Source organism: Xyrauchen texanus, chromosome 27 (genome assembly GCF_025860055.1).
Source record: "Xyrauchen texanus isolate HMW12.3.18 chromosome 27, RBS_HiC_50CHRs, whole genome shotgun sequence".
NCBI lineage: Eukaryota > Metazoa > Chordata > Actinopteri > Cypriniformes > Catostomidae > Xyrauchen > Xyrauchen texanus.
In genome coordinates, this window is record NC_068302.1 from 34,358,153 (window position 1) to 34,381,824 (window position 23,672).

Consider the following 23,672-nt stretch of genomic DNA (forward strand, 5'->3'; position numbering starts at 1 on the left):
GGGATAATGAAGCCGTAGAATACATCTTTGGCATTCCAATAAAGCAGACTCTCCGCTTATTATGGGAGACATAAACAAACACACCTATTAACATAAATCAAGAGGAGAATACTACTTGCACACATCTAATTAGCAAGGCTGTTTTAAATATTCTCTGCTAGAGGAGTCATGCCACATTGATCCCAATCTTATTAATTAAGGCATGTTTTGGACTCTTTCGGTGCTGACTTGATTGATGTGTGCTTAACATGTGCACATGATTGTTTAAAGCATTAATATATACATGATTGGAAGGATGGACTTGCAGATGTAACTGTTAACATAAAATCACATTGTAAAGGGGTTCACGGGAAGGACAAGGAGAAGGCGGGAACCAGCAAAACAGTCAACGTAATTTTAATGACATAACTGTACTTAAACATAAATACGCAGACACACACACACACACACACACACACACACACACACAGCACTGTCTCGTCTTATCCCGCTCCTGACTGATTAGGACAATTCAGCGCCGGGCGTGTGTCCTCACGGCTCGACCTTGCCCTCCTCCACCTCACACTCCTCCACCACCTGATTCAGGCCGGGGAAACCTCCGGCTTGACCTACTCCCCTCCCCTCTTGCCCTTCTGGCTGTCCTTCTGCCGGCAGGTCTTCCCAACCTCTCTGGAGAGAAGAGATTCTCTTTGTAATCATACATCATACCAGTCATACAGATCTGTAGTGATGGGAGAATTTAAATTTTTGGGCAAACTATCTCTTTAACATTTGCATTTCCTTGTAAAATATACAAACTTGTTTAGGCGTGATCAAATTTCACAAAAGTTCAACTGATAGAGAGTTGTCCTTGGGTTACAAGTCAAAACATTAGCTGAAAGTGTAAATGAAACATGACAAATGAATGTGGTTGCTTCAGCAGTTGCCTTCTTTCAAGTCATATGTGCTTTTTATGGCACTATCGGTTAAGTTTAAGGTTAAGGGTAGGGAGGTTGGTTTCATTGGTTTAAAACTCAATAGAGCATTGACCTTCAAAACCTCATGTTTTTTGCTTTTTTTGAAACTATCAAATAGGCTTCGATTAAAGGTTTAGGGTAGGAAGGTGTGTTTTGTTTATTAAAAACTTGCTAGTGCATGAACCTTAAAAACGCAATTTCTTTGGGAGAAAACTGAACTCACTTTTAGCTCCAGAGTGGGCATTTCATCTCAGAACTTCCAAGATACTTAAAAGGTCTCATGTAATTTTCATGAGATCAGGCTGGAATTCTGTCTGTAGGAACAAGTAACCAATGTCAAAACGCTATTCTGTTCTCACGATAACCGTGAATAACACTTGTCTCCATAGAGACAGTGACTCATGTAAATCTCAAATATGACAGGAAATGTTGTCACAACTGACCTAACATTATTTAAAAAATGAGTCCAATCAAGGCGCAAGTTCATCTGTCAAATCTTACCAACAGCAGTTTCAGATGCTTTTTCAATTTTGACTGAGTTTAGAGTGCATTTGGGTCATGCATAGACCCCAGAACTTGTTTTAGAATGTGGAAATCACTCTTGTTTATAACAATATTCTGTATGCTGTGTGAATTTACCAGAGTAGCAATGTGCATGAAACTAAACAGTAGCTTATAACATATAACTTGTCATGGCCAAACTGTGACTCCTGGAGGGCAAAACTGTGCTGTCCTTGACACCTTTAATAATGGTTTGTCAGACAAATTGCAATTCTGTACAATCACAGACACTACAAAGTAAAAATTCTGACTCAAGGTCACTAGTAAAAAGCACATCGTGGCCATAAAATGAGGTGTGAAAATAATTGAATGTGTCAGGCAGCTTAAAATTCAACAAACAGCAAGCTTTTAATATATTCTCTATTAATTTGACTGACATTCTCTAGGCACACAGTATCTGTTTCTTAGATATTAATGATTGACAATACCAAACCAAAGGAAAAACTAAACTCAAAAGACAATTTAAATAACTTACTGATATAATGTATAAAATAGTAATATATTTATAAAAATAAATTATTGAGCAACTATTTTTGTTACCCGAGTGATGTGTAGAGTTTATTAGAGATGTTTTCTAATGGTGAAGTGTGTAAAGTCTGTGTCAGCACTAAATAGTATTGAGTAATTTCGTGTCACCTCAACCAGTGGTCCCCGACTCAAAAATAATGTTTTGCTATTTTTTATTATAATATTTTTTTTTAATGATGATGAAAACCAAAATATTAAATGTCATGGATCGATTGTACTAAGTAATCTATTATTCTGTAGAGAAGTTTCAAAATGACAATTTCCACCTATGATTTTGGAACAAACTAAAGGTCAGAAAATAACTTTAGAAAGGTTGCAGCATCATTGTTTTGTTTTTACACACCTCTGGGGGGGATTTCTTCAATTTTTAAGTTCATATAACTCCAAAAGTATTAAACATATCTTAATAACCTTTTAGATTCTGGTTCAGAACAAACTTTACTTTTTTGTCTCATAATTTTAAAGTCCCTTTATGGTTACATCTTCAATAAAAGTATTTTTAAAAATGCATAAATTTCAGCTGGGAGAAGTTTCTAATGAATGGAATAACCCAACTGCAAAAATAAATAGAAAAGGGAAGTTATTAATGACAAACTTTCTAGTTGGCTTTAAAAGACTTGTAGGAAAGTCTAAAAAAGTTTTTAAAAAGCCTTGAAGTTTGAAGCCTGGTCGGACGGCCGGACCAATTGATTGATTTTTGAATGATTGATGTACCACCCATCCAAGATATTTCTTCAGCAGACATCCAAAACTATGCAAATTGGCTGTCTGGAAAGTGTTTTAGCAATTGTGTGCTCATACTGATATACCGATTTAATATACTGACATTATTTCAACATGACAGTGCATCCCTGTGGTGTTTTTGATGAGCCATGCCCCAGAATTCTTCGTTTGTCATAAATTACTCTGATGTATTTTGCAACTGCAATAAAATTTCCCGTTTGTCTTCCTTCCTGTGGTACAAAAGTGTGCCGTTATGCCTCATAGCCTGTCTTTGCTTGCTAGAATTTTTATATCTTAACTGGCTTCAAGTGCGAAAGCAAAGCATCACATGCTGTCTTTAAAGCTGCACTGTTTAATGAAAGGCCTTTATGATAGCGTGGAGAATTAGAGCTCAGCCGCAGCAGGGTGCTCTGAAAGGTCTAATCTCAGGTAATTATACCTTTCAGAGCACCCTGCTGCGGCTGAGCTCTGATATCTGATATCTGTAAACACTTTGAGTACTAATACAATGCCAACTTAAAAGCGTGCTAATGACAGTTTTGCAACCACACATAAATGTTTTCACTACCATTAGGGAGGCCAGTAAGAACCGAAATTGCATGTGAACATTGACTATTTTGTAACAATGCTTGTCCAAGTTGAAGAGCCTATAATTTTTCTCTGATGATGCTTTATTTTTCGGCATTAATACAATTATCCATTCATGCACATATCACCCTGTAGCTCAAGACTGGTTGCCTACTGAAGCTAAGCAGAGTTGAGCCTGGTCAGAAGCTGGATGGGAGTCCTCCTAGAAACATATGTTGCTGCTGGAAGAGGTATTAGGGTCTCCAGCAGGGGTACTCACCCTGTGGACTGTGTAGGTCCTAATGCCCCATGATAGGGGCACTATACTGTAAAAAGGCACCATCCTTTGGATGAGATGTTAAACAATGACTTGTTGTTTGACATTGCCTTGCTGAGCAGGTCGGTCCTGAGACATTTAATAAAAGACACACCCCCAACCCCATGGCGCACAAATTTTGAGGTCTGTTTTACAGTAATTCTCAAAATGTATTGAAAGGAATCATTTAGGAAATGAATACGTTTTCCAGCATCATTTGTACGATTGGATATACTTTGATATGTGTCACATTATGAATACTGCAAAATACAAGCTCTTCAGTTGCAACCCCCTTGTTGTTCAATCTCTGTATGCTGTTAATTTTTCTGTTGAATACATAGAAATAAAAAGTAGTACATATGAGTTGTAAGCTATACAGGTGAAACTCGAAAAATTAGAATATCGTGCAAAAGTTCATTAATTTCAGTAATTCAACTTAAAAGGTGAAACTAATATATTATGTAGGCTCATTACAAGCAAAGTAAGATATTTCAAGCCTTTATTTGATATAATTTTGATGATTATGGCTTACAGCTTATGAAAACCCCAAATTCAGAATCTCAGAAAATTAGAATATTACATGAAATCAATAAAAAAAAAAGATTTTAAATACAGAAATGTCGGCCCTCTGAAAAGTATAATCATGCATATGTACTCAGTACTTGGTTTGGGCCCCTTTTGCATTAATTACTGCCTCAATGCGGCGTGGCATGGATGCTATCAGCCTGTGGCACTGCTGAGGTGTTATGGAAGACCAAGATGCTTCAATAGCGGCCTTCAGCTCTTCTGCATTGTTTGGTCTCATGTCTCTCATCTTTCTCTTGGCAATGCCCCATAGATTCTCTATGGGGTTCAGGTCAGGCGAGTTTGCTGGCCAATCAAGCACAGTAATACCATGGTCATTGAACCAGGTTTTGGTACTTTTGGCAGTGTGGGCAGGTGCCAAGTCCTGCTGGAAAATGAAGTCAGCATCTCCATAAAGCTTGTCTGCTGAAGGAAGCATGAAGTGCTCTAAAATGTCCCGGTAGACGGCTGCGTTGACTCTGGACTTAATAAAGCACAGTGGACCAACACCAGCCGATGACATGGCTCTCCAAACCAACACAGACTGTGGAAACTTCACACTGGACATCAAGCATCTTGGATTGTGTGCCTCTCCATTCTTCCTCCAGACTCTGGGACCTTGGTTTCCAAATGAGATGCAAAATTTGCTCTCATCAGAAAAGAGGACTTTGGACCACTGAGCAACAGACCAGTTCTTTTTTCTTTAGCCCAGGTAAGACGTTTGACATTTGAAGCCCATGTCCAGGACCCGTCTGTGTGTGGTGGCTCTTGATGCAGTAACTCCAGCCTCAGTCCACTCCTTGTGAAGCTCCCCACACATTTGAATGGCCTTTTCCTGACAATCCTCTCCAGGCTACGGTCATCCCTGCTGCTTGTGCACCTTTTTCTTCCACACTTTTCCCTTCCACTTAACTTTCTATTAATGTGCTTTGATACAGCACTTTGAGAACATCCAACTTCTTTTGCAATTACCTTTTGAGGCTTTCCCTCCTTGTGGAGGGTGTCAATGATGGTTTTCTGCACAACTGTCAGGTCAGCAGTCTTCCCCATGATTGTGAATTCAACTGAACCAGACTGAGAGACCATTTAAAGGCTCAGGAACCCTTTGCAGGTGTTTAGCTGATTAGAGTGTGACACTTTGAGCCTACTACTGAACCTTTTCACAATATTCTAATTTTCTGAGATTCTGAATTTGGGGTTTTCATAAGCTGTAAGCCATAATCATCAAAATTATATCAAATAAAGGCTTGAAATATCTTACTTTGCTTGTAATGAGTCTATATAATATATTAGTTTCACCTTTTAAGTTGAATTACTGAAATTAATGAACTTTTGCACGATATTCTAATTTTTCGAGTTTCACCTGTATTCTAAGTCTTCAGTGGTGGCTCAGAGGTTGAGGCTCAGGGTTACTGACCAGAAGGTCAGGGGTTCAAGCCCCAGCACCACCAAGATGCCACTGTTGGGCCCTTGAGCAAGGCACTTAACTCCAGGTTGCTCCAGGGGGTTTGGATAAAAGCGTCTGCCAAATGCATAAATGTAATGTAAATGTAGTCTTATATAATGTTTTTATATTAGCTTATATAAACAACAGCAGTAAAACAATTTTGTTTTAAAATCTGATTCATGATTAAAAACGCTTTTGTCCACCAAATCAAAGTCATGGTGTTAGACCCTCAAGACTGAGCGTGAAGTTTAAACATCTAAAACATCTGATATTTATTTTTACATTTTTAAGAAAAGGCACATATTTTCAGCCTTATTTGTCCTTAAGTATTAGACCAAAAATAAAAATAAAAAAAATCTTTGACAACACAATTCCCCTTTAATTTTTTCATTATTATTCGTTACCTTCTAAACCACACTGATGAATCTTTAAGGCACTCGTAACAAGTTTATGATGTGTAACACACTTTACGATATGACATAACCACATCAATTGGATCTCCTTTGTCCCAATAAATGGGCTATCACGATACATGTTGCAGCAGGGTAGAATTAGAGTTAGAGAAAGGGGTTTAACTGCAAAGACTGCCAATAAAAGGCTGATCTTGCCAGAAGGGCCGGGCGCAGCACAGCCAGACAGTATGGAGGCAGGAAGTGGGATTAGATTAGTCGAGCTGCACACTGCAGCAATACAACCCTAAGACATACATCACAGAGCTTAATAAGGGCACATAAGCAGCATAGTGTTAACATGCCCATTTCAAATGTTTCTGTATCTCTTTTCAAAACACGGATAACTAGCAGGCTACATTTGCAGATGCAAACATACTAAAATTATTGGAAGTGTAAAATGCCTTTTTATGTTCTCTATGAGCATATAACTAGTATTCTGAAGGATTTTTTAATGGCTCTTGCTAAGGCAGTCATCACTATTGTTATTGCTAAAAATGTAGGTTTAGTGTTTTGTTCGGTGTGCAATTTGTCCCGCACTATATGTTCTACAGACACAAATGATACCTCACATTGTAAGTATAAGTAACCACCTAGCAACCACTCTAGCAATGCCTTAGTAACCATCCAGAAAACCCTAGCATCTGCATAACATTGCACTAAAGACACTCAGAACAAGATTTGTGCATGCTAAGTTTGTATATGCTAATTAAAGCAATGCACATTGAGCATAGCAACAAGCTAATTCCAAACTCTTTTGAAATTATGTGCAAGTTGAGTCTTCTGTGCTTTCTGAGTGTTGAACATTATTTGTGTGGCCTTGCTGCCTTGTGTAAAGCATGCACTCTAACAAAAAAAGTTACTTTGGTTTTCTATGTAAAACCCTAAGATCCTTTACTTAATTCCATTTGCAAAAATGTATTTATTTTATTTTGGTATAAAAGGGTTCTTACGGCTTAATATTGTTCTATGTATGTCAAGGCATATTTATATTAGTAAGTACATAAATTATATTATAATTTATTTGTAATACGTTTTCTTGCATTTCATACTGCAAATAAAACAATTAATAAATATTTGTAGAAATAAATAAATAAAACTTTTACAATGTACTTCTACAGTTTTGCATCTGATTAGAAAAAGATAGATGACAGATGATCAGATCCTATGTCCTTTCTCTTTCAGATGACAGGTTTATGTCCGTATCAGTACTGCCAGTAGCTAATCATCGACATTTTTGAATTTAGGGTTGCATATAGAGTAAAAGATCGATCTTGGTACTTAAGAATCGACATTGAGATTGTTCAAATGAAGATCATGATGCATTGAAAAATCAATATTTTTACCCAGCACTAATCTACAGAGTGAAACAAACACTCACATGTGCCGGTACTTTTAGTGAATCAAAATCATACAGCGCTACCAGTGTAGTGTAGTTCCAGATCAAATGAAGCTTATGAGCTGGCTCTTAGTGAATCAAAAACAGGGCTGTAACCGCAATATACCCCCCCCCCAACCCAATAATTGATATCCTTGTTGCTGTTCTTAAAGTTCACACAGTACAAGACAAACACTGTGTCTGCAATGCTAGCAATTTGCCTGTTTCAGTCATCTTTTCTTTTTTGTGCTGTCTCAAAAAAAGATGAATATAATTGGAATTTCTTTTCATCATTGATGTATCATGACTGTGCCAGCTGGCTAGCAAAAAGAAAATACACAAAATGATTTACTGCCCTCAAGTTGTCCCTCATTGTTTTTTCATCTCTGTAGAATCTTAACCCAATATTTCCCAATAGTCTTAGCTTTCTGGGGACATACAACAGCTATGTGTTGTATGGGCTACTTTTATGGTATTTTTATAATGATCTCTCTTTGGACCTTGACAGTAGTGGTGGTCAGTATGAAATGTTGTTGTTTGGATAACAGCAGCATTAGGATTCTTGAAGAAAATATTGTGTTAAGATTCTACTTTGAGGAAAAAACATCTTGAGGGACAACTTGAGGGCAGTAAATAATTTCTGTTTTTTCTAGCATTTTCTTTTTTGAGCCAGCTGACACAGTCATGCCATTTTACAGATACATAGATAGAATCCTTTATTTTGGCCACACATTATACACACAGTTTTTTTTTTGCATATATACAGTGAAATTTATTAGTTTTCACATATCCCAGCTAAGCTGGGGTCAGAGTGCAGAGTCAGCCATGATACGGCGCCCCTGGAGCAGATAGGGTTAAGGGCCTTGCTCAAGGGCCCAACAGTGGCATCTTGGTGGTGCTGGGGCTTGAACCCCCAACCTTCTGGTCAGTAACCCTGAGCCTCAACCACTGAGCCACCACTGCCCCCAATAAATGATGAAAAGAAATTAAAATTATATATTATATGATTGAAACAGGCAAATTGCTAGCAATGCAGACACAGTGTTTGTCTTGTACTGTTTGAAATGCAAAAATACATGTATCTTTTAAAACCAAAAATTATACAATTTTGGGCCTTTATCGCATTTCAAGCCTTTACTATATTAAAGTACCAAAGGGAACAAAACAATATGTATCAATATAATGCTTTATTAACATTTTCCAAACAAACCCTTCCACAATATAAAGACAATGCACTAAATAGCACCAATTTAAGTAACATTAAACATTTCCTAAAGTAGGAGTCATCCACAATCTTATTCTGCCAGTAGACTGTGGCCATCCGCTCAAATGCCATCGTCAAGCTTTGAACTCACCATGAACAGCACCTGCAAACAAAAACATCTCATTCAGCATTTTGGTGATAGTTAAGATTTGGTGTGCTTCTGTGGTTATTAAAATGTGCCTTACATAGGCTGAAAACTACTTGATTTCTATCACAAGCCCATCTGGGCTTGTTTTGTACATCAAATAGTGTTAATAGCTCCTTTCACCATCATTTTAACACTAACAGGGAAGCGCTGTCAGAAATTATCTTATTTACTTAAATAACATCCTCCGTGGCTCTATCAAAAGAGAGAGCGTAATGGTCAACAAACGTGTCAAGAATTTCCTCCCACAGAATTTCTTTGGGACCGGCGCATTATGCTGTTTTATGCTAAGCTTGTAGGCTCTCTTGGTAGAAGGGTTCTGGCGCTGTGGCGTGTTCGTCAGTGTAATGGCTCTGGGTGGACACAGTACAAAGGTTCCATCATTCACACCAGTGTTTATGCAGTATTAACGGTAAATGCGTTTATTGCGATTAAGATAAATTAATGCATTAAACTTTTGTAATTAATTACATGTGTTAACGCGTTCATTCTGACAGCTCCGTTAAATTTATCTCTGGTTTGTTTTACCTGCTCTGTTGAAATCTGCTGAGGGTAGTAGATTTTAATTCGAATTGCGTGTCTTATTTCCAAATAATTCTCCATCAAAAGTGCTTAAAGATTTGTTAATGGAATCGTTAAGGAAGCGGAATCTTAAAGAGGAATCTGAGTGGGAATTGTTTCCTTACGATTCCCGTGCTTGCTGATAAATGTATACCTTGAATTAACTGTAAGTCGTTTTGGAATCAAGCATCTGTCAAATGCATAAATGTAAATCCCTTAGAAGGCAGATGCCTATAGACAGCAGACAGCAAGGCAGGCATATCACTAGGTTTGAACTGTGTTTTGATCTTTGTTGAACGTCTGTGTACAGTTTTACTGCAGTCCCTGCCATAGCAATAAAAACTTTCCTTGGTATGGATCAAGAAAGATATTGCAGAGATGACTCTCTTGTTCTTTGTTTCTGCTTCTTTCCCTGGCATTCCTGTCTCTCTCACTCTTTCATCCTATGTCTGTCTTTCTCAATCTTTCTTTCAATCACGCATTGATACTCTAGGCGACTCATTGCTCAAACACAACGGGATGAAATTCACCACTAAGGACAAGGACAACGACCACTCTGAGAATAACTGTGCGTCCTTCTACCATGGAGCCTGGTGGTACCGTAACTGCCACACCTCCAACCTCAACGGAGAGTACCTTCGCGGCCAGCACACCTCCTACGCTGACGGCATTGAGTGGTCGTCCTGGACAGGGTGGCAGTACTCGCTGAAGTTCACAGAGATGAAGATCAGGCCCACCAAGGAAGAGAATAAATGAGCCAGAACTAGAAAACTCACCTAAAAGAACAAAGAGGAACTCAAAGATGGCTGTAGGTGGTAGAGACACTCAATGCAGAAACGCAAGAACTTTTTGACTTCTCTTTTGTCATGATTCTGTTCATATTCCTCTTTCCTTGTTTCCTGACCATCGTGTAGTGTTTGTGCTAATGCCCAGTGGGCTGCTGTTTTTCTCTTGATCTATTGTTCACATCTCTGAATATTATAACGAAATATTGCAGGTATTGTCAAAAACAGTGGTTCTCAACTGGTGGGTCGCATGTCTGTTCTGATAGGACAGCAGGGAAAAACAATGCTAAATGCAAATTATAAAATGCAACTAACCATATAATTGTGAATAGTTAGTATAGTAAAATAAATAGGCTTTTCGACTTTTAAAAAGGAGAAGTTCTTTTGTTGTTGATGTCAAAGGTCAAGCATCCAACCAAACTCTGTTTTAGCTTAAATTCACAATTCACTTGGTAGTATCTAGTCAAATTAGACAGTTGTCAATATGGACCGGTTATATGACTAGCTACACAAGATGCAGGTTCCCTTGCAGCAAGGATATTATCGATATTAAATTGACATTTGAATCAAAAATTGTCAAGATTTCTATACAGCCTAAGTCACGTTAATGATTTTTCATATTGTTGTTCCAATTATTTCTTCACGCTAGTATGAATACATTTCAAAGATTGATTTTAAGGAATTTTTGGTTTACTTTTGTATGACAATTTTGCTACAGTTTTGGGTCTTGTAAACCCTAGGTCCTGAAGCAAAACCAGTTGAGAACCACTGTTCTGAAAAATACTAATTAATAAATAAATAAATAGTTGTTGTCTAAAAAAACAAAACAAAATTAAAAAAAAAACTGTAGCTGTGAAATCTAGCGAGAACATGTAGCTTTTCATAACAATGAAGACTTTGAACTCCTCTCAAACAAGTTCCTTTGAATTATCTAACAGAAAGACTGGTTGTCCTATGTTATTTTTGTTCAGAGCTTAATCAGTTACTTGTAGCTAAACATGACTAAGTTGCATTGGTATTTCCACCCACTGTTGTAATATCTGGGAAGTAACTAGGTTTCCCACATGTCGAGTAAATATGTTATTGACCACCAGGAAAGCACAAAGAGAATATGTGTCACAGAGGTGGCATTCAGAGTGATGGGCCAATACAGACACATTATTCACCCTGACAGGTCAGTTGCACCAGGGCGTACCAGTCATTGGAAGCTTTATCAATGGAGAAGCTGATCTTGCTTCAAAGAACCCTGGTGTTACTGTTGGTTATCAGTGTGTTGTGGATTTTATCTTATGCTTTGGATGGTTTTCATGGCACAATAGGTCAGTTTTTGACCTGAAATGAAAATGATATGGATTGACGAAGCTTAGTGGGATAGTTCACACAAAAATGACAATAATGTCATCATTTGCATTATCTTTATGGTTTTGCTCTTGGGGAAGCTCTCGGAACTGAACTTGGGTCGAAACCATTTCTGTTGCTGAGCAGACTTTCAATACAACATATTTTAAATGTGATACATAAATCAGATTATCCTGTGGGTCATTTGGTAACTTGTTTTTTTTATTTCTTCTATCAAAGTATGATCATGTATTATTTGTCTTTTGTTTAAGATAAATTGGTGAATATCTCCAAATCTGGAACATTTTATTTCTTAAAGAAATAGTTCACCCACAAATTAAAATTGTGTCATTGTTTACTTAGGTTTTTTTCATGTCATGGTCATTTATGAGCGACACCAGTTCCAACTAGACATCATGGACGTCAAACCTACATCATCTTAAATATGTGGAAGCGTGAATAAGATTTGAGAGAACAACTTAGATTTTGGTCTGTTCTTCACGCAAAGCTATTGAATTCATAAGACTTTGAATATCGCGTAGTATAGACTACATTTATAGTGTTTTTTGGCCTATTTGGAGCTTGACAACCATGGTTACTATGAACTGTCATTGTATGGAAAAGAGCTTTGTGAAGATCAAGATATCTACTTCTGTATTCTATTGAAGGAAAAAAGTCAAACAGGTTTGGAATGACATGAGTCATTGTGAGTCAATGAAAAATGAAAAGGAATTTTCCTTTTTTAGGTGATCTATTTTTTCTAACAGCTGCTGGTTTAAAAGCATCAACAACACATAACAACTTTGCTCATTTCTTCTTTTGTTTGCTTGTTTTCTGTCTATGCAGACATTACCCACAAAATATCTATGCTGGAGATATGTAATTTTCAGCATTGATATTGTGCATAATGTGTCCTTTCCAAACAATTAACTTACAATGCCCTTATTTACTCGTGTTTATTTTTTGTGTCTTTGTATTAGGTTTGATAATTAACACATTTCTGAACATTCCATATCAACCCTGCTGTTTTATCTGTATACAAATTCCACTTGTCAAGTGAGATCAAAGTTGATTGACTTAGATGATGACTGCTATAGTAGATGAACTTGTGTTGCATTGTTTAGAATGTGAAAATCTGTTTCATAAGTTTATTTGTATCTTTATATTTGTTGTGATTGTACATTGATTATTCTGTCAAAGATGAACATTGTCTGCACTTTAAAAAACAAAACAAAAAGTATTTTCCATTTAAAAAAGTTTTACAATCACTTTTATATCAATATAGGTAGGATTTTAAAATATATAGTTTTATGTATCGAAGGATATATCCCTCAGAGTATTTTGAGAATGGAAAGGCTTTCGATATCAACCAGGTTTATTGTAGAAAATGTTTATCTTACAGTATATACTGAAATGCAAACCCCTTCTGAAATAACAGTTTACCGAAAGTCATAGGAAGTCAAAACTACAACAGAATGAGCAACTGTAACAGTACCATCAAAAATATAGTGCTGCTCAACCAAGCTTTTGATCAAGATTGTGACATTATCTTGCTCATTGAGGAACCACAGGCTTTGCAGAGCAAAGGCATTTCTGTGAGGTGAAATTGTGGTGAACGGCACTCTGTTGATTGAGTTCCACAGTCAATTCCCTAGACGAACCGTAGGAGGGATTTCATTGCTACAGTTGTCCTGATATACTAGCATGCGCATTTAAAACAAAGGGAAATGCAAATAAAACACATCATCACACCTGACCATGCCATGCTTTTTTGTTCTCAGCAGGTATATTAAAAGAAATGTGTTGTTCTTTTTGGGTGTGATACTTTGAGGGATAAATGTGGGATACTGCTCTGTTCCGAAAGCTAGTCATAGAATATCAATAGAAATAGATAAAGTGTAATTAAAAATGGATTAATTTACCCAACATATGTGTATGCTAAGTATTTTTATGTTTTTAGAGGATCACGTTGTTAGCTTAGCATCATGCTAACATCAAACTCAATAGAGTGCAACAGTGTCTGTCCATTTTTTTTAGCTGTCTTGGTTCCAAAAGTATTTTTGCAATTCATTTATTCCATAGGGATTTTAAAAAATCCTTCATAAACGCGTTCTAAGAGACTATAGACTAATTGAACACACTCTGGGGTTAATCCCAATATTACACACTTTGATTTGAAGCCTAAAAAGGACAAAAAGACAAAAGTACAAGTCTGTGTCCTTAACGTCTTTCTTGAGGGAATGAACTATAATTCCATGAAGCATTATGAATGATGTAATCAAATACTTTTTTATTATAAGTATAGAAACAATATAAGCTGCTTTTATTGTCAAATATTAATATTTGAAAATATACAAGTAGTTTGAGAGTCTAGGGAGATGGACTCGATTGCGTCATTCATAGTGTATCATGGAAGTGGGCGCTCACTCTTTGACAGGTTTGGCGTGCTTTGTTTACAGCAATTTTCTGATTGGTTGATCTTCATTTTCAGGATCATACCTGGGTAGTGCAGTTCTTCATTAAATATTTAGCTATTAAACACTATTTTAAGAAAATGAAGATGAAACGTAGAGAGATGGCTTCAACAGACACAAATACCTTTGAATAAAGACCTGTTCTGTCTTTAAATGTTTATAAGTTATCGTTAAAAATCAATTCTCCTATGGAAAAATGAATGGGATATTTACTTTTAGAACCAGATTGTTGCACTCTATTAAAACCAGTTGTGAGTATCCCAAGAGGAGCCTACTAGGTTTTGGAACAACTTGGATCAGTTGTATTGTGCTGAAGGGGAGAATGTTCTAGACAGCTAGAGCTTTTGGGAAAGACTGATTCTAAGTTGGTAGCCCCAATTGCGCTCTGTGAACTTCTTGGAACTCCGAAACCCCTGCTGATGCCCTCTCAATCTACACCTGTCTGCTTGCCAGTCATCCATGTAAATAACTTTTAAGGGTGAAACTGAGAATATCTTTCAGTTTAACAACACACCAGGATGACAAGAGGATGCTTTTAATTTCCTTTCTCAAAGTATTTTCAGAGTCATCGCCAAATGGCTACTTGAATTTCAGAGCTGTCAACATTAACACATTCTCTAGGCTTCTTGCCTTGTGTGTGTGTATATGTTATGTCTTTGTCAGATGTTTGTTTGATTGTTGGTTTGCTGTAATTAGACTGTTTTTTTTTTTTTTTAATTTGTAATTTTATTCCCTTTTAGGGTGACTTTTAACATCTGTCCGGGGACTGCAGATGAAAAATAGCCTTCTGGCTAATTCTGGCATATTGGCAGCAATGTTAATTAATATGCACTGTCCCTGTAATAATAAATAAATAAATAAATAAATAAATAAATAAACAAATGGAATTGCAGAAATTATGCTAACAGAACAAGTTTCCTGATGCACTCCCTCCATTAACCATTGCTCGACAAAAATATACCGTAGTCCTGCCCAAAGCTCACTTCATTAGTTGAGTAAATGTACCATACCATAATGTTTACACTTTTTGAGGGAATCAACCTACAAATGGCTTATTCTAGTTGGAGATGCAAATTAAGCGGGGATATTAGAAAGTATTTTAACATTTAAAAGATTATACAATTCAGCTTTAACAAATTTTGCCATCCCAAACACCCCAAAACCCTCAACTCTATAATTTCTGGCAAGCTGAAAGTGATGTTTCTTTTTGAGCAAATGCAGATCTACTGTACACTTTATTCAATTAACATTTGGTATGCTCCAGTGGAGCATAAGCCCTCCCTTGACGCCCAGCCTGTGCTCCACTATACTTTGGGAATGACGATGAACTGATATTCCAGTAATTTTGGGGGTCTTGTAACAGAACATTTATTTATCATTATTGTTGATCATTAAAATGTGTTTAAAGTTAAGAGTGCCATTTAATAAACATCCACCATTTTTACAATAATTTATTTTGGTTTGACTGGAGGATTTTCTGTGACAGAAGAACAATAATTCCTCCTTGGCAGGTTTGCAGTGAATCCCAGCTGGGGTCAGCTCATTAGTTGGTAATTGACTAGGTAGGCCAAGAACATCCCTAGGCAAAGCTTGTTTTGTGTGAATATTGAGACTATCACATTTGTCTTGCTTTTTAAGTATTTGCAAGTGTGGCAATCCATGGCCCAGATGGCAAAAAAAGGCTCTCTATTGGTGAGTGTTTCAAGAATATTTTGAAAATGTATGGCATTTATGGCATACAGTTGAAAACCTTGTATAATCTTGTAAAACTTTAAAATACATTCAAAAATGTATTTTGTATATGTTCCATGCAGGGCGTGACTGTAGCCTTTAGACTCCTTGTTAGCACGTCCACCTCCCAAGCCGGAGACTGCTGGTAGGTAGTTGTGCAGTGTGTAAACCTCACTCCCCTGGCCTCAAGAGGCACATTATTGACTGTCACTAGGGGCTGTAGCCTTTTGCCTCTTAGTTAGCGTACCCCCCATCCCCTCCCCCTCCCATGCCAGAGACCCTGGTTCAATTCCCCCTTGGAGCAGGTTGAGCATGACCTGTAATAGGAGGCTAAAGGCTATAGCCACACCCTGCTCACCACAGTATTGTAAAAAAAAGTCCAGGTTTAATCTGTTCTTACAGGTAATTTTATTGCAACAGCACTAAATAAAATGCAGTGTTCAAAAGTAATTTTTTACTTTTCCAATTGACTTCTCACTCTTTCCCTCATCTGTCAGTTTAAGAGGAGAACAAGAGGAGAGATTTATCACTTAAGTAGTGAGAATTAAAGAAAATGTCCTTTTAGCATGCCATATTTATGAAGAATAGCAGAAGATAGGTGGGTTGTTTTAACCACAAACAATGCATTGAGAAAATAAAACGTTTTTAGGATCATTAAGATTTTATTATTTTTATCTTTTTTTTTTGTTGTTGTTGCATTGTGATATTATTTTCATTCAAATTGAAGCACATTTCCCTCAATAAATTCCCATGTAATATGTCTTAAGCGATTTGTGGTTCTTTTAGGGCAAAGTTGTGCATCCCTTGATGCATCACAAGCAAAAGCTGGGCTGATCAAACACTTCAGTAATTGAACACTCAACATGTCATAAACACATCTGGGCCCTTATCAACTTCCTCCAATATCCCTACAGCCCATACTTCCATTGCTTCCACCTTGACAGCTTTACAGAAGATACTGCCATTATACTTGGCTTTTTTTCAGACATCTGAGATCTTTGGGCCCCCCAGCCAGTCCAATCAATTGCATTTTAGACTTTTTGCATCATGAGGTTTTTGTATTATTGGATTGCATCTTCTCATAGTGATTCAAGAGGGTGCAAACATCTCCTTTTACACAAAACCTCTCAGAGCCCTGCTGCAGTCATTTTGATGCACAAGTCCCTTATGTGAATTGCTGTTTAATGAAAAAACAGGCCAGCATAGCCCTGGTCTCCTATCACATGGTAATTGATTTGAGGTGAAGAATATATCTTGTAGCGGTGAATAGTTTTACCCAAGTCATTAATCCACACAACCAGATATTGAAACCCCCTGACTGCCCTCTTTAGCAAGAAATATTTCTTCTTTTTTCATCTCTGCCTTTTTAGTGATGGTTGCTTAGTCAAACATCACTATTATAATTGCTCATACCTTGGATTAGGGATTTGAACAAACCCCTAATCTTTCATATTAAACTTTGGGACATAACTTGCCAGGTGTTATGGACATGAATGATACCTCAAATCATGTGGCTTGTTGAGAGGTGTGCTATAGAACTGTTAACGTTGAAATCCAAAAACCTAGAAGATAATTAGGCTAATTCCCTCAATAATTTAATAATGGCAGTTTTGGATTTATGAGTAAAATAAAGTTTGTGGTAAACATTAAGATACTTAAACGTTTTTGTCAAGCTCTCTTCAGTCTCCGCCACACTTGTTTCCCCACTCCAACTCTCCAGAATTATAATCATTCACACAGTTGTTAACGATCTCATCATGGACTCTATATATACTCACACCAAACATTCTTCGTTGTCTTGTCTCGTCTTGAGCTGCCCAGATCAACTTTCTGATCCCATTGTGATATTGTCTTTGTGCTGAGCCTTTTTCTTCATTGTTTTGATTACAGTTCTTCAGTTGGTGTTACCCATGTTTTCTTTTGTGTTAATAAACCTGCATTTGGGTTCATATACATATATACATATATATACACACACACACACACACACACACACACACACACACACACACACACACACACACTGCTGTCTTTGTCTGATTTGAAAGTTTTGTAATTACACACAGTCATACCCCAACATAAATTTGGAAGCTGCATATTATTGGCATAATGTTGATTAGCACAAAAATTATTTGGACTTGCACCTTCTTTAAAAAAAAAGAAGCACAAATCTGGGTTCTAGTGAGACACTTACAATAGAAGTCAATGGGTCCAATTAGTAAATGTTTAAAAACTCACTGTTTAAAAAGTATAGCCACAAGAACTAAACAATATGCATGTTAACATGATTTTAGTGTGATAAAATCGCTTACTAACCTTTTCTGTGTAAAGTTGTATACAATGTAAACAAATCCTGAAACGACTGTAAAAATGTAAAAGACTTACAGCTCAAATAATACACACATTTTAACCGAAGAATTAATGTAAGTGCTTTTACAAAATTTCTATAAACATTTCTGCCTTTAAACCCTCCAAAAATTGGCCCTATTCACTTGCATTGTAAGTGCCTTGTTGTAACCTCCATTTCTGCTTTTTTTTTTAAAGAAAAGTTCGGATGAGTCAGAATTATATATTGTGGTAGTCAAAATGGTCACAAATGCTATCGATTGAGCTTAACTTGTATTGAACCTGGAGTATTCCTCAAACCCATGGGGAATTCTCGGTTTGCCAACAAAATGACATCATGGCTGAAAAGTGCACGATTTTCACATAGCAGACAATAAACTGGCGGAAAAATAAAATGAAAAGACTTAAATTGAAGGAGACCATATTTGGCTGGGGGGTGGGCTCTATTGACTTGGGCCAGTAAGCAATCACATAGCAATGTTCAATGTTGAACACCCTAGCAACCGCATAGCAACACATGAAATAATGCTCAGAACACCTTACATCAGCAACCACAAACAGTATGTCATTGCATGGTGATAAATCCTCCAGTTCTGATGACCCAGTGGGGAGGTCAGTATGACCAAGCAAAGTGCGTCGACCCACTTGGACTGGTAATCTGGCATACCAGATTACCAGTCCAAGTGGGTCGACGCACTTTGGGGCCGATCAGGTGTGGACTGGCCATCGGAAGAACCGAGTGGCCCGCGATAAGCTAAAATTAACCACCGAGACCACAAAACGAGGAAAAGGACATTTGTTTCACCAATAGCTCCACCAGCACCTGATGCTGTGCCACCAGAAATGCTAATTCTACAAATACGTTATGATGGTAAGCCGCATTGTCATTCAATCTCCAATAAGTCACCACCTGCACTTAGAATGTCCTTAAGCATTGATGATGCAACTCATCCAACACACCTGGCATGGTTACTGGTCATCCAGCTGCAGTAAATTCAGTGCAGTACCCATCATATATAGCTCATACAGATTGTCAGCCCAGCTTCCCTGTTCCATTCTCAACACAGCATAATTACCCTGGTGCACACCCAAAAGCTAATTTGGTCACTGCTGCATATCAGCATCCAGCACATATACAGTGCCCCCCACAATTATTGGCACCCCTGTTTAAGATGTGGTCGAGGACTTCTAAAAATTCTCCTTTTTTTTTAAACAACATAGAACCCAAATGCAAAAAAAAGAGAAAAATCCAACCTTTTATTTAAGTACATTACTTTGGTGGTAAAAATAAATAAATCACACATTTAGAAAAAAAAAAAAACTTCAAATCATGTGTCCCACAATTATTGGCACCCCTAACAATTCCGCTGAAAAATTTTATTGATTTTTTTTTAAATATATTTTTCTGTAGTTGCTAAAGTTGGTCAGGGTATCTAGGAACTTTTAATTAGTAATTCATGACTTCCTGTTTCACTGGGGTATAAATATGACGTGACACAGAGGCCTAATTCTCTTACCCATTTGTCAACATGGCAAAGACAAGAGAACACACCATTCAAGTAAGGCAGATGTGTGTCGACCTTCATAAGTCAGGCAATGGCTACAAGAAAATAGCCACTCGCCTTAACTTGCCCATATCTACAGTCAGAGGAATCATTAAGAAGTTTAAAACAACTGGAACAGTGACAAACAAGGCTGGAAGCGGTCCCAAGTTTATCTTGCCACAACGCACAGTGAGGAGGATGGTAAGAGAAGTAAAAAAAGTAAAAGAGTGGCATCTTGGGGTCACAAAGTCTCCAAAACAACCATCAGACGCTCTCTACATGCCAACAAGCTGTTTGGGAGGCATGCAAGGAAAAAGCCTTTTCTCACTAACTCTCACAAACGTAAACGTCTGGAGTTTGCTAAGCGGCACTGGGACTTCAACTGGGATCGTGTGCTTTGGTCAGATGAGACTAAGATTGAGCTTTTTGGCAACAAACACTCTAAGTGGGTCTGGCGTAAAACAAAATATGAGTATGCCGAAAAGCACCTCATGCCCAACGTGAAGTATGGTGGAGGATCTGTGATGCTGTGGGCCTGTTTCTCTTCCAAAGGCCCTGGGAACCTTGTTAGGGTGCATGGCATTATGAACGCTTTGAACTACCAGGACATTTTAAATAAAAACCTGATGGCCTCTGCCAGAAAGCTGAAGATGGGTCGTCATTGGGTCTTTCAGCAGGATAATGATCCAAAACATGTGGCAAAATCTACACAAAAATGGTTCAGCAGTCACAAACTCAAGGTCCTCCCATGGCCATCTCAGTCCCCAGACCTCAACCCAATCGAAAACCTGTGGGGCGAGCTAAAGAGGAGAGTGCATAAGAGAAGACCCAGGACACTGGATGATCTAGAAAGATTGTGCAAAGAAGAACGGTCAAAGATCCCTCTCTCTGTGTTCTCCAATCTTGTGAAATGTTATAGGAGGAGATTAAGTGCTGTCTTGTTGGCAAAAGGGGGTTGTACAAAGTATTAACATCAGGGGTGCCAATAATTGTGGGACACATGATTTCAGGTTTTAATTTTTTCTAAATGTGTGATTTTTTTTTTTTACCACCAAAGTAATGTACTTAAATAAAAGGTTGGATTTTTCTCTTTTTTTGCATTTGGGTTCTATGTTGTTTAAAAAAAAAAAGGAGAAATTTTTAGAAGTCCTCGACCACATCTTAAACAGGGGTGCGAATAATTGTGGAGGGCACTGTAGCTTCGACACAGCACACTGATTATCAAGCAGGGACTCCACCTCCCATTAACTTGGATGGGGCACCAAAATCTTCAATACCAGGCTTTGCTGTTGACAGTGAGAAGGACTTTGCTTATCTAAAATTAGCTTTTGACAATCTTCTTGATCCTCATCCTGAGCTGTCAGAAAAACAGCTTGAACACCTCAAACTTCCAAAGTCATACCATCATGAACCTCGGCCATACACAGCAGCTATACAGGCCCTACAGTTACAATATGGGTAGCCATATCAACTAGCCCAGAGGGAAATATCATCCATACTTACAGATCCAGATGTCAAGGTCAGTGATGCTAGTAGTTTTCAATTATTTTCCTTTCATGTCCACCTTTTTGTGAGTAGGCTGCTGTCCCTGGAAGGCCCTCAAGGCATTGAGCTCAGTTGTTGCTCCCCTGTAGACAGAAGTGATAAAGAAGTGCAAAATCCCAAAGTACCTTTGTTTTTACAGAAGCAAGGCAAGTTGATAAACAAGTCTAAACCCGTATAACACTCAAGACTTCTCTAGTTGGCTGCAAGAAAAGGCTCAACAGCAACGTCTTTCCAGTAGACAAGTTGAACATTACCAGAAGGAGAGACATACAACCTCCATTTAGGGAAAGGCACCAATTTAATGCAACGTACAGTGTATTTCAGTCTACCATGGAGTACAACCCCACAGTGTTAAGGTACCCTCAGTATACTCTAAAGAGGAAATCCAAAGAGCATTGTTTGTTCTGTCACAGCAAAGAACATTAGATCACCCAGTGCTCAGATATAAGAGAGCTGACTGCATTGGATAGAAGAGGGAAAACTATGCTGGAAGTGTGGCCGTTCACACCATCCAGAAGAATGTAACCTCAAGAAACCATGCAGAGATTGTGGTGAAATACATCTCCAAGTCCTCCATGGTGTGGATGAACAGTGGGCAGAGACCAAGCCTACAAGCACATTAAGCAGTAGGGTCTACCTGACCCCATCAAGCACTTCAGGTCGAGTACTGCTAAAAGTTGTGCCTGTGCTTCTGCATAGTGATGACAGAACACTTGAAACCTTTGTTATTTTAGATGATGGTGCTGAAGTACTATGCTTCTATCTGGTGCTGCTCAACAACTTCAGCTGAAAGGAAAGGAATAGACTCTATCTTTATGTACTATTCATCCTGATTTCACTTTCCTTGTTGGTTCAGTTGTTACCTTTGAGGTGTCAGTCCAGGGGACAGATACAGAATGCTGAGTGCTTTCACCACCACTGGTCTAGATCTTGTAGAACAGAGCTAACCAGTCAAGGCCCTTCAACGTCATCATGCCCACCTAAGTGGTATTCCATTGCAGTCATTTAACAATGTTTAGCCCCTGCTGCTGATCGGATCGGATAATACATTGCTAATCACTGCTGTAAAGCCAGTACATTTCGGCACACAGGGAGGACCAGTTGCAGTGTGCACGAAACTTGGCTGAGTTCTCCAAGGTCCCGAAGGCCTTTCAAATCAAGCAACTTCCACCGTTCAGAGTTATTTCATCACTGCCTCTGCAGCCAACACCATCTACAGACACGTAGAGTGATTGTGGCAACTAGATTCTCTACCCTACCACAGTGAAAAGCTTATGACTTCTTCTAGACTGGACCAAGAGTCTGTACAGATCTTAGAGAGCAAATCCTGTAGGGTGTCGTTTGATGGCATTCAACACTATACAACCCCTCTCCAATGATCTGAAGCTTCCTCCAAGCTGAGAGCACCTCAGTTGTCAGTAATAGCAGTCTCCCTGGCACTGAGAAGCTCAAAGAGCATCCAGAGAGAACAGCTGCTTACCAAGCGAAGATGAGTAAACTAATACAAGCAAGATATGTGAAGAGGGTCACATCTGTAGAAGCTAACAAATCTGAGGAATCATGGCATTTGCTACATCAGCTCATGTATCACAATGGGAAGGCACGTCTGGTGTTCAATTGTTCCTCCAAATACAAGGGTAACTCACTGCATGATCAGCTCTTTCCAGGGCTAAACCTTAGACCATCCCTCCTTGGTGTTCTCCTGCGATTTACACAGCACCATGTTGCAATCAGTGGAGATATCAGAGGCATATTTCAACAGGTACGTCTGTTGCATGAGGACAAACCTCTATTACGATTCCTCTGGCGAAACATGAATCAAGAAATTCAACCAAAGGTCTACAAATGGCAGGTGCTGCCATTTGGAACTACCAGTAATCCCTGTTGTGCTATCTGTACACTACAGAGGCACAACAGAGAACACCCACGCAGCACTCCTGATCTCATTCAGTCAGTTGAATCCAGCTTCTATGTTTATAATTGCCTGGAAAGCCTATCTACAGCCAAGAAAAGAGTAGATGATTTACGTGCGCTCTTAGCAGATGGTGGGTTTGAGATTAGGCAGAGGGCAAGCAACCAATAATCAGTAGTGGTCCACTTGCATACTAAAGCTAGGTCCCAGAATGTGGAACCGTGGCTGGAGCATAATCGGTGTGATCCTCAAGAACCCATATTAGGACTGCATTGACATTTTGGGACAGATACCCTGGGATACTAATTACGACCCATTGAGCACTCAATACCGACAATGTGAAAAGTATATAGGGTACTTGCAAGTCAGTACAATCCATTGGGACTTATCACGCCCTATACAACCAGAGCTAAGATCCTTGTGCAACAACTGTGGTCGAAGAGCAGTATGACATACTGCTGTGTGGATTGGAACTGCACCCAAGACTTTCACCCACTGTTGCACTTCTGTATATAGTTGAATAACAATAAAGGGATTT

General features: G+C 38.3%; 1 protein-coding gene and 1 long non-coding RNA gene across 3 annotated transcripts in view; one reads left to right on the forward strand and one right to left on the reverse strand.

Moving 5' to 3' along the window:
• LOC127620914 (fibrinogen C domain-containing protein 1-like) overlaps positions 1-23,672 on the forward strand; it is a 251,198-nt gene that overhangs the window by 162,079 nt on the left and 65,447 nt on the right. The window contains exon 7 of one of the 2 annotated variants that reach the window (XM_052094264.1): positions 9,953-16,065. The exons of the other annotated variant lie outside the window; for it this stretch is intronic. Within the exon in view, the coding sequence (XP_051950224.1) occupies positions 9,953-10,215 (263 nt within the window). The 3' untranslated portion in view covers positions 10,216-16,065. Of the gene's footprint in view, positions 1-9,952; positions 16,066-23,672 lie in introns of those variants that run through there. 2 annotated transcript variants of the gene reach the window in all.
• Positions 8,681-21,300, reverse strand: LOC127620917 (uncharacterized). Its single transcript, XR_007967824.1, has 4 exons — positions 21,181-21,300; positions 17,566-17,721; positions 10,096-10,235; positions 8,681-8,856 (listed from the first exon to the last, which is right to left on the reverse strand). It is a non-coding gene; the product is annotated as an uncharacterized LOC127620917 (long non-coding RNA).